The following is a 15,762-nucleotide window of genomic DNA, read 5'->3' on the forward strand; positions in this document are numbered from 1 at the left end:
AGCTCAATAAATACATATGCCTTATTCGTAAGTTTGTTATATTTCCTTTTAGGTTAACAAACAGTACTTTACAAAGAATATGCCTGCCTGCCTACCCATGTGCAATCCTAATGTAACTGAGTACAAAGAGTATACAGTATTTACTGAATAGAAAGCAAAGTATAAAGTGTCTGGTTTCCTCTATGTGGCAATCATTTGATTGTTTCACAATGCTGTGTTCTCATACCTTGGACTTGTTATGAAATAGGATTTCCCAAAACAACTTATTACTCAGTATCAATCTCAGCAACTTCCTGGTTTTCCTCATTACAAGTAAGAGACTCACTTGGTAAGCATGATTGCCTTCCAACTTGCTGCTTGTACTCTCTTGCTGACTGGTATTATACTTCAGACCTCAGCCCTAGATACCTACATTGCTGCTGTCTATGAGCATGCTGTTATACTCCCAGGAGCTACGCCAGCACTTGTCTCTCGAGAAGATGCCTTGAAGCTAATGAACAAAAATCTAGATATCTTAGAAGGAGCCATCAAAACAGCTGCTGAGCAGGTACTGCCCCATCACTTTGCATGATGGCTTTCAAACAATAGTATTTCCCCTAGGATTGCATGTATGTTAAAAGATATCCTTTTCTAGGGAGCTCACATCATTGTGACACCTGAAGATGGAATCTTTGGCTGGGTCTTCACAAGAGATTCAATTTATCCTTATCTTGAGGATATACCAGATCCTCAAGTCAACTGGAATCCATGCATTGAGCCTGGAAGGTATTGTTCCTCTTCCTATCTTCATCAAGGCAAAACATAAATGGGCTCCTCCCCAGAATTATGTAATGTTGGCTGTGCTGCTCCTTATCTAACATTTCCTTTGGGTTGTCCAGCTGCTTCAATCATTTTCACTAAAATATTTTTTGTGGAACGTGGAAAATATTGAAAGTAATGGGGAAACACAAGGTAGTTAAAATGCCTTGGGTGATACAGGATAGTTGTATTAAAATAGCTTCAGCTGGAACCACACAGGGTGTAGTAATTCCATTTTCTTTCCAATGGAAGAACAGAGTGGGGATGTTTATTTATTTATTTATTTATTTATTGAACTGAATTTATGACCTGCCTTTCTTTCACTTTAGGATCCAAGGCAGCTAGATTCCTCCATGTAATAATCATTGTTGATGCATTGTGTTTGCTCCTTCTTTGAATTCATAGTGGTTGCTTCTGCTGCTGCTATTGTTTATCCTGTGAATACAGGTTGGGTATTCATTATATGTAAGAATTGGGTCCAAAAATGCTTTGGCTTTTGAATTTGTTTTATTTTATTGGACTTTGGAATACCATCAGAGGCGGCCCTAGGTAATTTTCAATGGTAAGCAAACAGTATTTTGGCGCCCCCCCCCTCCCCCAAAACCAATCACTATCTATCTATCTATCTATCTATCTATCTATCTATCTATCTATCTATGGGGGCATGGGCAAATTTTGGCCCTCCAGGTATTTAGGACTTCCTACTGGCTGTTTGGAATTGTGGGAATTGAAGTCCAAAACACATGGAGGGCTGAAGTTGGCCCATGCCAGCCATACATACACACACACACACACACTAGCCATCCCCTGCCACGCGTTGCTGTGATCCAGTCTAGTGATCTTGAAAAGAAAGTAATAAGAAAGTTGGTTTCTAATATATGTAATTTCTTAATGCTTGTGGGTAAATAGTATTTCTTGTTGTTTCTTTGTCAGTGTTGATGTAGTTCCAACACAAAATACTGAAGGGATTTGGGGAAAATAGACTCTGATACTGGAGGGGTTTTGGGGAAACATGTACAATAATTTAGATTTGCAGTACCTTCAGTCACTTCCGTTCATGAAGAAACCTCCTTGCCGCCCTGAGAGGGGTGATGGCACAGCTGCCTGGAGAGGCACTTGCAATACTGCCCCTCTTCACACAGGAGAAGAAGCCCTGTGCTCCATCGGCTCCTGGGTATGCGCTTTGCATTCTCTTCCCCCACACGCTTTGCAACTCCGGGAGAGGGACACGCGCCGGCATTACCAGGCGCACGGAAAAAGAGCCCTCATGCAGGGAGCACGCTCTCCCTCCATCCTTCCCTCACAAGTGCGCACGTTGTCCTCCTCTCCTCCTCCTCCTTGCAGGCCAAGGGAGACAACAACGCCAGTGTGCATTCTTCTCCCAGCGTTAGGAAGTGCATGGAGAAGGAGGGCGACGCAGGGCGCACATTTCCTAATGCCGAGAGAGGGATGCGCAGCGGCATTGGCGGGCACGTGGGAAAAGAGGCCTCGTGCATGCCTCTTTTGTGTTTCATCTTGGGTGCTATCTTTGAAATGTGTCATTGTGTATGTAAACAGCTATCCCATGATCCCAAACATTTTATTTATTTATTTACAGTATTTGTATACCGCTTTTCTCACCCTCAGGAGGACTCAAAGTGATTTACACACTTCTAGTTCAAAGCACTTTGGATCAGGGATACTCAACCTGTATTACATTACAAACTGCTAGACCGGCTGTTAGGTATTGTGGGAGTTGAAGTCCGAAACACCTGGAGGGCTGAAGTTTGCTCTTGCATGTGCTTGACCCAGAAGCAGATGAAGAGCCCTCCTTCCATCCAACTGCCACTGCTTTGGCCTTGGAGAAACAGGTGGCATGTGAAGCCATGGAGCCCTTCCAGACAGGCCCTATGCCGCATCACAGGGTGTTTACGCCCTACACCACTGGAAAAATTATACTGCCTAGCCGGTATTGCGCCACCTGACATCCGCCGGGAAGTGGCGGCCAATAGTGAAAGGACCAAGGCAGAGACATCTCCAGTTCATCCCTTGTTTGGGTATCAGCCAGCACGTCAACGACTTAAATCTAGAAATAGTTTTCTAAGATCTACAGAGACACTCGCTGGAACACCTCAGCAAGCGAGAGTCCAAAAGTGGCAGCCTCAAACCCAGCACCTCAGCCCATGGCTGATACCAGATGAGAGACTCCCCCCTGGGCACACAGAGGACTGGGCGACTTGGAAGGCGCTGAACAGACTGCGCTCGGACACCACGAGATGCAGAGCCAACCTTCAGAAATGGGGCCATGAAGTGGAATCCTCGACGTGCGAGTGTGGAGAGGAGCAAACCACTGACCACCTGCTGCAATGAACCCTGAACCCTGCCACATGCACAAGGGAGGACCTTCTTGCGGCAACACCAGAAGCACTCCAAGTGGCCAGATACTGATCAAAGGACATTTAATCAACTACCATACTCACAAATTTTGTAATCTGCTTGTTTTGCTTTGTTCTGTTAGAAATGTAACATAATTTGACTGGTTGTTCTGACATGACAAATAAATAAATAAATCCCAGGTTTTCAGCTTTAAACTGGATCATATGAGTCCACTCTGCCAGATAATCCAGGATAAACAGAAAACCTGCAATCACATCCTGGGATATAGGGCCTGTCTGGACAGGCCCTTCATCCCTTCCCACACTGGCATCCCTTTGCCTTTGTGTCATGTCTTAATTACACAGGATCATATTTTTGCAGTCCATTAAGTGTGTTGATGACAAATCAGATAAAGGAATACTGGGGAAATTAATATAAAGCAGTGTGTATAAAGGGACATTACATTTGGTAATCTAATGCAGGCTTTAAAAGGTTTTAAAGATCAAGTCAGGGTCTGCTGCAGTTTTTAGTTTTGGATATGTTTTTTATGGATTTTAACTGAATTTTTAAAATACCAATGATATTTAATTACATTTTAATGTTTGCATATTTGTGGATTTTAAACTGTACTGAAATGTTTTTAATCTAAGCCAATTTGAGTCTTCTTGGGGAGAGAAAAAGCAGGGTATAAATAAACATAATAATGTGTTGTGGAAGGCTTTCATGGCCAGAATCACTGAGTTGCTGTGAGTTTTCTGGGCTGTATGGCCATGTTCCAGAAGCATTCTCTCCTGACATTTTCCCCACATCTATGGCAGGCAACCTCAGAGGAACAAAATCTGGCTACCAGTACCCTCTAAAATAACCCTCTAAAATCAGAACAATAAATAAAGAGCAACACTAAAAAAAGGGGGGGGGGAATTCCTGACATGAAGCAATCAGGGCCAGTTAACCGCTCCCAACAAAGGATTCCTGGGCAGCAACTAGCTCGGCTTCGAAGCTGCAAGGCCATTAAATACTCATCAAGATGACCAATTGCAACATTCACACTTACCTCAAGCAGACATGAGTTCTTTTTCCCACCCTGGACATTCCACAGATATACAAACCCCACTTGCCTAGTTACAAACAGACCTCACAGCCTCTTGAGGATGCCTGCCATAGATGTGGGTGAAACATCAGGTGAGAATGCTTCACCAAGCACCAAAGAGCATTCTGAACTCCACCAATAATAGAACTGAACCAAACTTGGCATACAGGACTTCCATGACTAACAGAAAATACTGGAGAGGGGGTTGGGAAAAATAGACCCTGACATTTGGGAATTGCAGTTTACCAAGCACCAAAGAACATTCTGAGCTCCACCAACAATAGAATTGAACCAAGCTTGGCATATAGGGCTTCCATTACCAAATACTAGAGGGGTTTGGGGGAGGCATGTACAAAAGATGACATTTGCAGTACCTTTTGACCAGGCCTCCTTGCTGCCCTGAGAGGGGTCCAGGCTCAGCTGCAGGGAAGGAAACGGAAAGCGAAAGAAAGAGCCTGGATGGCTGGCTGCCTCCCTCCCTCCTGGCAGCACGTGGAGGGAGGGAGGACTTCCCTCTCGCCTAGTGGGCGGGGCCTGCGCTTCTCCATTAGAAGGCTGTGGAGGGCGCATGGGGCCTGCAGGAGGAGGCGTGGCCTAAGGACAGAACAGCGCCCCCTGGCAAAAAAAAGTATTCCGCCACCGCTTACTTCGAGTAATGGACGGGCCGCCCCTGAATACCATACTGTATGTACATAAAGTGTTATCTTGGAGATGTGACCCAAGTATAAACACACAATTCACTCAATACACTATAAGTGCATGGCCTGAAAATATGGGTATGTACCTTATATACATAGCTAAAGGTACTCTAATCAGGAATATTTTTTATATTTTAATAATTTTAAGCCTGAAAATTTGTGTACATTGAGCCAGCCGAAAGCAAACATATTAATGTCTCAGTCACCTATGTGGACAGTTTTGAATTTTTGGTTAAAACTTAATTTGGGTTTTGGGAGTTCTAGATAAGTGCTGCTCAACCTGTACACTGGTATTTTTATTTATTTATTTGCTTCATTTATACCCTGCTTTTCTCCCTCTCAGGGGACTCAAAGCAGCTTACAACTCCAGTAGAATTCAATACCAGTAAAATTGACAGTAAAAACAATAACATACCTCCTCCATTAAAACAGTAGATTGAAACATATAAAGTGCATAGTTCCACTTTAGTGCATAGGGCACCAGAAGCATTGTTCCATAATTGTTACATAATTTAATTAAATTCCATTTAATTAAATTATTTTAATTAAATAAGAAAAATGCAGAATGCTGTTTATGTTACAAAATAAACATTCTGTGATTTTTTTCTTGCATTTTATTTGGATGTTTTTCAGACGGGATCCATATCCTTATTTTCCAGTATCATAATTCAACACACAAACCACTATGCCACACTGGCCCTCATTACTAACAAATAAAAGTTACAATGAATGTTATCAGAAGGCATCTGGTAACACTTAACAATGAATATTGATATTTGTGTCAATGTAAATATGTGTAGAAACATATGTAGATTTTCTGTAATAGCAATATTGAGTAAAGCAGATATGAAGAAATCTTCAAAGTTTGAGCATTCTGAAATGTGTACCTTGTAACAAATAATAAAACAATTTCCCTCAATTTCCCCCATAGGTGGCAGTAACTGTGTGTAGCAAGGATTGCAGGCGGCCTTTTTCATTCCTAGGAGAGATCAATAACAGTTCATGTCTTAATCGTCTAAGCGCTTCATCAATTGGCACATTTCTATTCAAAAATGAAATTAACATTCTGGATTTAATACAGTTTGGCACCACTTTAACTGCCATGGCTCAATGTTATGGAATCATAGGAGCTGTAGTTTTACATGGTCTTTAGCATTCTCTGTCAAAGCAGACTACAATTCCCAGGATGTAAGCTGTTGTAAACTGCACTAATTCTTCAGTGTAGACCCAGCCCTACAAAATCCAACTACATAAAAGTCTTGGTGATCCAGTTTTATCTGATCATTTCGGGCCCTTCCACACAGCACTATGTCCCATAATATCAAGGCAGAAAATCTCACAATATCAGCTTTGAACTGGGTTATTTGAGTCCACACTCAGATAATGTGGGATTTTGTGCCTTGATATTCTGGGATATAGGGCTGTGTGGAAGGGCTCTCAGGAGTAATGAGTAAATTCTCTCTCATCTCACCAGCAGCCTAATCATCAAGGGGCCCTTCCACACAGCCCTATATCCTAGAAGATCAAGACACAAAATCTCACAATATCTGCTTTGAACTAGGTTATCTGAGTCCACACTTAGATAATGTGGGATTTTCTACCTTGATACTCTGGGCTATAAGGCTGTGTGGAAGGACCCAAGGACTCACTCCCTGCTCATCCCCAATTTGCTTCCCTTGTTGTAAGCTCCATGATAGTATGAGATAATGAAGAAAATAGTGGAGACCATTCCCCATTGTGGCAACATAAAATGGAACTGGAACATTAGGGTATATGATAAAGATTGCAAATAAGCATAGAACCATCAACGGGAGGATGATCACCATGGATCATCTAAACTCAAGTAGGAATGTGGTTGTCAAAGCTTCTTTTGTGACAGGTGTAGAAAACGTGCCTTCATAGTGTAGTAGTTTGAATATTGGGCTGTGACTCCCAAGACCTAGATTTGAATCCCCATTCAGCCATGGAAACCCACTGGGTGATCTTGGCCTCTGAAGAAGACAAAAGGCAAACCCTTTCTGAACAAAGGTTGCCACGAAAACCCTGTGAATGGGGTCACTATAAGTCAGAAATGGTTTGAAGGCATACAACAAAAACAACAAAAAGTGCAGCCCTCCAGATGATGTTCAATTGTAGCTCCCAGCTTTAATCATCACTGTGCATGCTGGCTAAGAGATATAGGTGTTGCAGTCCAGCTACATCTGGAGGACAGACCATTGCCTAGTGCTTTGTGGAGACAATGAGTCCAAAGTTTTAGTATAATCTGCTGAAAGGCCAAGGTAAAACAAATCTAAGTTTTAGAAAGCAGATATTAAATCAGAGATGGGCAACTTTGGGAAGCTAGAGGGCTGCATTGATCTTGTAATATTGCTTCAGAATTGACCACGGGGGTACATGCAGTCTGCAGTTTACACTTTGCCCATTCCTTTGTTAGCTTTGCTAAAGGTCCCTTTAAAATAACAGCTGGCATGGTTTGTTTTTGCAGAAGTTATGCAAATGTTTGCATTAGAATTCTTAGTCAGAATGAGTAGCTAGATTTCCGCTCCTCCATCCCTCAGATCATTAATTCTCATTGTAATCCTTTTATTGGTGCAGACAATAGGGTTTATACTGTAGATAATTGTTCATTTCTTCATGTATTCCGCATGGTTCCCTCAGCAACTGAACATTCCTGTCACCACAACTTGACCAAGCCAACCCATTTGAAAAACATATTTGCTTTCTTAGCTAGAACAGGTAGGCTAAGAAAACTGAACAGACAAGTGACCAACTTCAAAAAAATGATATCCTTGCACAGGTATCAATTTACAGCCCTTTCAGACTACATAGTTATAGCACTGTGTTGCCCTTTTAGTGCCATGATTGAATTGTGCTGGGCTTGTTGTTTGGTGGATAGGTAAAGGTAAAGGTCTCCCCTGACATTAGGTCTCGTCATGTCTGAGGGTTGGTGCTCATCTCCATTTCTAAGCTGAAGAGCCAGCATTGTCTGTAGACACTTCCAAGGACATGTAACCAGCATGACTTCATGGAGTGCTGTTACCTTCCCACCTATTGATCTACTCACATTTGCATGTTTTCAAACTGTTAGGTTGGCGGAAGCTGGGCCTAACAGCCGGAGCTCAACCCGCTCCCTGGATTCGAACCGCCAACCTTTTGGTCAGCCAGTTCAGCAGCTCAGCAGTTTAACCTGCTGCGCCACCAGGGGCTTTCTGTTGGAAACCCATATAAAAATGCTTAGTATTAGGAGAGGGGACATCACTGATGAATTTACAAGGAAACTCTGTGGGGTTACTGGGGCCCCCCTGTGTGCTGTTGAATTCAGTCTATTGGTCAGAGATTGCCCATTCCTTACACAAAGTAAATGTCACATTGGACCACAGTGTGAAACAGCTCATAAACAGGCTGTTTTTTTTAAAAAAAATCATTGTTTTTGTAAGGTTTCCTCTGGTTAACTCAAGATTTTTTTTGCCATTCATAAAATTGCCATCATTTGAAATTATATTTCAGTGTTGCCAAATCAACCAGCATTTCCATCTTTCTGGTCTTTCATTTCTTTTCTTCCTGTTTCCACCCTTTATCAGACTAATAAATATGTATTCTTCCTTAACCTGCCAAATTCTGAATTCCTTTGTTTCTCCTCATTTTCATTTATTTGTTTTTGTTATTCAAATCTTCATAATATTAGGTTTGGCTCAACTCAAGTGCAGGAGAGACTCAGCTGTATGGCAAGAAACTACTCCATTTATGTGGTTGCTAACATGGGGGACAAGAAATCGTGTAATTCCAGTGACCCACAGTGCCCCAGTGATGGCCGCTATCAATACAACACAAATGTGGTATATGATTCAGAAGGAAAATTTGTGGCACGTTACCACAAGGTATCCATTATATCAAACTTTCTAATATTTCATAAGTGAAGATGGGGAGATGTGTGACCAGGTAGCACCCAAATGTGGCAAAGATGGAAAAAGTTGTTAATGGGAAAGAACAGACAACCTGGGAACTGCAGTCCAACAGGACCTGCTGGATCATATGATTCCCACTCTTGTATTCCATTCCCTAGTGGGTTTTGACTGTTGTTGGGAGGATACAGCACTTAAAAGATATATAAATATCAAATGTTACTTAGACATTGTATTTGTTTTCACTAGTTTATCTGTAAATGAACCTTTTCTTTCATGTTTTGTAAAGAATAACAGTATAAAAGGTGAAAATAGCATAGATGACATATAACATTAAAAACTCTTTATCCTGTCTTTTGTTGTATAATTTTCTTCCATTGTCTCTCCCCTCTTTATCTTATTAACAGTACAACCTTTTTGCATCTGAAGTCTACTATAACTATGCCAAGGATCCACAGTTTGTAAACTTCAACACGCCCTTTGGGAAGTTTGGTGTTTTCACTTGTGCTGACATGCTAAATTTTCGTGAACCTGCTGTATCACTTGTTGAAAAGTACAAGGTGGACACTGTCCTCTTCCCGACTGCTTGGATGAACACTCTGCCACTTTTGTCTGCTGTTCAATACTACTCTGCCTGGGCTATGGGAATGCGCATCAACCTCCTGGCAGCTAATATTCACAAGCCCAAGTTCGATATTACTGGTAACTGGAATCTCAATTTACTGTGCAGCAAGGCTAGAAGGCATGTAGAGATGGGGAAAACATTTATCTCATAGATTTCATGTCAAAAGTTTGTCCCCATTTAACAGAAAATCCTGGGAACTACTTGGGAAGAACAAAAAAATGATGATAACTTAACAAGAACAATAAACTTCCTGTCCTTTTTAGGGTAAGATAAAGAATAAAACAAAATACACAAGCTGTTGCATTTCATATTTAATGTAGCTGTTACCTTCCCTTTTGCTGGCGAAAGGGAAAGTACGCAGAGTGTCTTGTGGCGCCCCATCCACCCCCTCCTTCCCCCATGATACAATGGGGATAGGAGAGTGTATGTTGACACCATGTCCCCATCAGATGGGAGAAAGGGCAACAATGTGCGACAACACATGTTGCCCCACTGCCCTTTTCTCCATCGTATGGAGAAAAGGGGAGGAAAGTGCAGGTAGCTTTGTTGGAGCAACCCAAAATACACTCTCCTCCCTCTAGTGATGGAGGAAGCACTTTTTGGCACTTTCCCTCTACTTTGGGAGGAATGTGGGCAGGGCCTGCCATGTATCATGTGATGGCACACGGCAGGCCCCATCCTTACTGCAACACAAAGGGGCAAAATGGGGCTAAAAGAAGAGGTCCTCATAAGGACAGTGCTGTTAATGCCATCTCAAGCTGTTATTCAATTAATGCATTTTAACACCAGTTTGCTGCCATGGCCAATGTTATGGAATCATGGGAGTTGTAGTTTGGTGAAACACCAGCCACAGTTGGCAGGGAAGACTCAAGACCTTGTGAAACAACAGCACCCAAGATTTCACAGTGTGGAATGGCGCCAAACAGCATTATTTCTACTGTGTAGATGCATTCTTATGCTTCTTTCTGTGGTGGCCTCTTCCTTCCCTGGTAAATCACACTTATTGTGAGTAGTCTGGATGAATTGCTCCATTGTTATTTCATTCATCCTTCTTCTGACATACTACTCTCTATCTCCTTCTTTGGTTCAGAATAATGGGGGGAGGGAGTTAATTGGTGGTTAGCATTTTAATTTTTTAGTGCCAATTAGGGCTTTATCCAAACCACATGAATATAATTCTCTCATTTCTATGGAGTCCCAGGCTTTGTAGCTTGGTGATCATTTTAAATGTTCCTCCCAAAACTGCAACTCGATAGGATGGAACCATGTCAATTAAAATTGCCATGTAACACTATAATTATACATTTTGAATTTAACAATTACTTTTTGGATTAGAGATAATAGAATACAACAGTCAACATTGCCATGGCAGTAACTTGTCCGAACTCAGGGCAGAAGTGGGGGATTAGTGGCTCTCCAGACGAGTTGGACAGTAAATCTCATCATTGCAATCTTTAAAACTGAGTAACAAAACCTGGTCTCTTCTTAATCTCTTTTGTCGCCCACAGGGAGTGGTATCTTTGCACCTGATGGTCCCAAAGCATATCATTTCAATATGGAAACAAAGAGTGGCAAACTTGTGATTGCTGAACTTGATGTCCATCCGCGCCTTTCCTCCGCATATCCTCCTCCTGTTAATTGGAGTTTATATGCTTCAAGCATCAAGCACTTCACTCCAAAGAGCCAGGTGTTCAATGCAAGCATCTATTTTGATAATTTCACTTTCACAGAGCTATCCCAAGAAGCAGGAAACTATACCGTGTGCCATAATGGCCTTTGCTGCCACTTGAGCTACAAGATGTCTGAAAAACAACAGGATGAAATTTATGCACTGGGGGCTTTTGATGGACTTCATGTGATTGAAGGAGAATATTATTTGCAGGTAAAGGAGTTCTATGGAACATCATTTGTCTAGGAAACTTGAAAATAATACAACAATGATGTTTTCTAGTTTGAGTAACAATGGTGAAATTATGTTACTTTGGGAAAATATGTTACTTTGGGCATTAGGCTTTTGGAGAAATGTGTAACAGTTGCTTGTTATCTCAAATTGCTTTCCCCTCATCATTTGGGAAGGGGGGTTGTGGTCATTGAATCCAGGTTATAGATTTTAATGGTTAAAAAAGTTACTAACAAGAAACATCATTCATCAATTTTGATTAACAAGTAATAAGACATTTCTTTAAAAAGTACTGTTAATGATTACACATTAGCTTTTGCAATAATGCATCTAAGATTTGATCTGATTCAGAAGAACTCCAAAAACCGTCACCATGATACAAACAATTCATACTTTCACAGTGGAAAAATAACTAAGGAGTGGATTTGTGCTTTTGCATCACGAGTCAGCTAGCTCAGACAGCAGATCATGGAAAGACAAGAAATTATTAGTTATTTTGAGCATTTCATTATGCCAGGGCTGGAGAGAGGTGCGTGTGGGAATTTTCTGCCTCATGGGCAGAACTAGCACTGTTAGATTTAGGCACACCCCTCCTTGATTTTTAGCTTTGGGATCTGCTGTTCTTCCCTGAAAAACAGGATACTGTCTTCTCTTTGTATAAAAAAACCCAACATCATTTGGCTTATGCAAACAGCTCTCCACATTTGTGAGTTTAACTTTTGCACATTTGTTTATTAATGTATGTTATTATTGTGTTCTTTTAGGAATGTCTAGGTTCTCCAACATGGCTCTATGGTCAATGTCTACTAAATGTTGACCATTGAGTCATGTTGGAAGACTTAGAAACTCCTAGAGAGAACATCCCTCTAGGCATTTGTAGGTCCTCCAGCACAAGTCTATGTTCAGCTTCCAGTTGACCATAGAGTTCTTCTGGAGAATCTAGAGGGGTGCTTTCTCATGTTTTTTTAAAATCATGTTATTTAATTTTTTCCCACTTTCACAAGAGTTCTCTAACCTTAACCTCCATGAAAGAGGAGGACCTAGTATATATTTCAATGAATATCATACACAATAATACAATAAGACATATATAGTATAATGTATGCCATTCCAATCTTTGTAAACATCTTACAACATAATACAATAAGACATATATAGTATAATGTATGCCATTCCAATCTTTGTAAACATCTTAGAGCCTGTAAGTTCTGATATGAAATCTAACTGTAGAAATTTCTGAAGCTGAAAATCTCATTCCATTTCCCAAACAGAAAAGAAATATACAAATAAGACACAATGTTTTTCTTTTACTCTTTGTAGCTGCTTGGGGAAAAAAGAGGAGGAATTAAAAAAGGGAAAATTTATGTAAACTTAAAAACCAATGCCTACCCTTGATTGCTTTCCTTTTGTCTCTGCAGTCTATTTTTACATTGTGTTGTATCTTTTAGATCACTGCTTCTTAAATTCTGGGCCCTGACCCTAAATGGGGTATCCTTAGTTCATTGTTGTCATCCTGAAAAAAGAAATCAGAATCTCACCTTGTGGCTGTTTTAGATATTTATTTACATGAATCTGTGTTCACAGTAGATTCTGAAGAAAATGCTTCAGCTGTACTTCATAAATAGGAAATACAGCTTGTTTAGCAAGCCATGCAAATGCTGATTTGTTATCAGTAGAAGTTTGATTTTTATACCTATTTCATATACCTATATACTTGGGGTTATGTAAAAATTTATCATGTGGAATAGGTTCATGAAAAAAAAATCCAGATCAAAAGGGGGTGTGAGTGGAAAATCCCTGTTTTAGATAATACTGCTATTAGCATGAATGTCTTGCTTTTATTCAACTTATGTAAACCCTGTTGGGAGGGTTTCTGGCTGAAAAGCAAGATGAAATTGTTCACCAGCAGTCAATAACCATGTAATCTTAGTTTAGGACTGTTCCAAATCAGAGTGCCACCAACATACAAGAAATGCATTTCCCCCATTCTATGAACATGAAATGATTTTCTTGTTTCTATGACTGACTTAGACCTATGATTATTATCTTCCTCCTCTCTCTTTCCCTAGATATGTACACTTCTGAAGTGTAATAGCACAGATGTAAAATCATGTGGGCAACGAGTAGATGCAGCTCAGACAAGATTTGACTCGTTTTCTCTCAGTGGCACATTCAACACTAGTTATGTTTTCCCAGAAGTCTTGCTCACTGAGACTCAACTGGCTCCAGGAGAATTTCAGGTAAGTAGCTTCAAATATTAGCACAGATATCCAGTTTTATTTTTTAGAAACAAAATTTTATTTATTTATCGTGTCAGGGACAAGACCAAACAGTTACATTCCATTTTTTAACAAAACAAACAGACTAACAAAACACAAAGTTTGCAAGCTTGGTAGCTGATTAAATGTCCTTTGACCAGTAGCTGGCCACTTGGAGTGCCTCTGGTGTTGCTGCAAGAAGGTCCTCCATTGTGCATGTGGCAGGGCTCAGGTTGCATTGCAGCAGGTGGTCTGTAGTTATGGCAACAAATAAAATAGCTTATTAGATCTCTTTTGCAGAAGACAAGAACAAAACAGCTAATTTCACATGGCTGAATCAAATATATGAGCAATTAATTTTGCCCTTATTAATATGCTAAATTACATACAAATATGTTTTTATTTGTAAAACAAATTTCTTACAGGTACTGACCGATGGACGTCTCATTAGTAAAAGAAAACTATCAAAGCCAGTCTTATGTGTGGCTCTTTTTGGAAGATGGTATCAAAAGGACTCCCCACATCCTTTGTACAGTTCAACATGAGATTTTTTTGTTATTTTGCTTCTTTTTCAAATAACCAGAATTCATTTATCCATTCAATACAGTTATGTCTCTTTTCTTGAACTTTTCTTGAACTTTGGGATAGGATGGTGATTTTTGCAGAGCAAAGGCTAAATACTAATTTCAGGGCAAACTTGACTGATGTTATCAGGAGCAGTTGTCAGAATTAATACAATGTCTGGTGTTTCTGTGTAATTGTTAAAGCATAGATCATAACGAAACATAAGGGATGTTCAGGAAGGAAATATATTTGCTTTGTATTTTATTAAAGATGTTCCTTTATAAATGGAGTTGTTCTAGGCAAATTCAGTCTTCATCTTTAGAATGGAGAAAACTTTGTGATTAATGCTAATCCAATTTATTCACTTCAGACAATCTGTCACCTTAGGGGAAAATAATTTTTTTGATAAATTTGATGTGCAGTAGAACCCCCTTATCCAATGATTTGATACTCAGAGTTTAACTTACAATCTCAAAAAAATTCCACCCTCGGAAGTATTTGTGGACCTCCTTAGATCCTCCAGTGCACCTTCCTCCTCCAGTTCACCTTCCTGATCCTTAGCTGCTCTCTGTCATGTTTGAGGACCATGTTTGCTCTCCAGCTATGTGGATCTGAGATTAGGAACTTTATCCCACACTAAATTTCCCCCTGTTTTCTGACTGTGTTTTCACACTGGTGTACAGAGTCCCTTAGAGGTCTTTCCATGATGCACAATCACTTCCAGTGGCTGGGTGTGTAAATCCATCTCACCAGTGTGCAAAGACAAAATTGAGTGTTCCCATGATTCCTGATAGAAGACGGCATACAGAAATTAAGGACGTTTTCCCTCAGCTTTCCTCTGCTTGCCCCCCTTCCCCTCCATCTTCCCCTCCTGCCCATGGGATAACATTTCAGATGTACACAAAGGGATTTTTCTAAATGCTGGGAACTTGTTCCTAAGTTTTGGAAATATTCTACTTGTTCTAAAATCCTAGTAAATGCTCTTTTTAAATGAACTCACATGCTTTTGATGAATAAAACATCTTGAGTGGTTTTTTTTTACTGTTTACTTGACATCCTTCCTTAATAAACATCTTGCTTAACTTCTCCTTGGCTTATCTGAACATATAAACTCTGGTTTAAGACACCATATAGTCATAAATTGCCACTACATTGTACTCTAATATGTGAAGATTTTAAGAAGAAGAGGAATTATGAGCAAGGGGAAAAACCCCTTTGTGCTATAAGCAAAGGAGAGAATGCTTAGATCACAGCTGAATGTTCCATTAGATGAAGTGGCTTCCTGAGGCAGCTAATTGTTTAGGCAGCGAATGTGGGTGTCAGGTGAAGACAGTTGATTATGTATTGCTGAATGTTCACTCTCCAAAAAGTACAACAGAGTATCTTCTGTTCATAGAGCCTTTCCATGGAAATTAGAGTGCTGATTTTCCCTGGTTCTTGATCACACACTGAGGTCCCTTTTACACTACCATAAAAATCCTGATTATCAGCTTTGAAATTGATTATATGGCAGTGTAGTTCAAAGCAGATGATGTGGATTATCTATATGGTAGTGTAAGAGCGACCTGAGTC

General features: G+C 40.3%; 1 protein-coding gene across 1 annotated transcript; it reads left to right on the forward strand.

Moving 5' to 3' along the window:
- The first annotated feature begins 276 nt into the window (after positions 1–276).
- Positions 277–15,278, forward strand: LOC132760979 (pantetheinase-like). Its single transcript, XM_060753386.2, has 7 exons — positions 277–547; positions 635–765; positions 8,627–8,819; positions 9,251–9,545; positions 10,977–11,350; positions 13,438–13,608; positions 14,052–15,278. The coding sequence occupies exons 1-7, from the start codon at positions 335–337 to the stop codon at positions 14,169–14,171; spliced, it is 1,497 nt and encodes a 498-aa protein (XP_060609369.2). The 5' UTR covers positions 277–334; the 3' UTR covers positions 14,172–15,278.
- Positions 15,279–15,762: the final 484 nt, after the last annotated feature.

The sequence above is a fragment of the Anolis sagrei genome, chromosome 1 (genome assembly GCF_037176765.1).
Source record: "Anolis sagrei isolate rAnoSag1 chromosome 1, rAnoSag1.mat, whole genome shotgun sequence".
Classification (NCBI taxonomy): domain Eukaryota; kingdom Metazoa; phylum Chordata; class Lepidosauria; order Squamata; family Dactyloidae; genus Anolis; species Anolis sagrei.

Bases quoted from the DNA above. Each gene is read 5' to 3' on its own strand.
- LOC132760979 (XM_060753386.2), top strand. From the start codon at position 335: ATGATTGCCTTCCAACTTGCTGCTTGTACTCTCTTGCTGACTGGTATT. The intron at 8,820-9,250 runs GTATCCATTATA...TCTTATTAACAG, and splicing joins TTGTGGCACGTTACCACAAG to TACAACCTTTTTGCATCTGA. The intron at 9,546-10,976 runs GTAACTGGAATC...TGTCGCCCACAG, and splicing joins GCCCAAGTTCGATATTACTG to GGAGTGGTATCTTTGCACCT.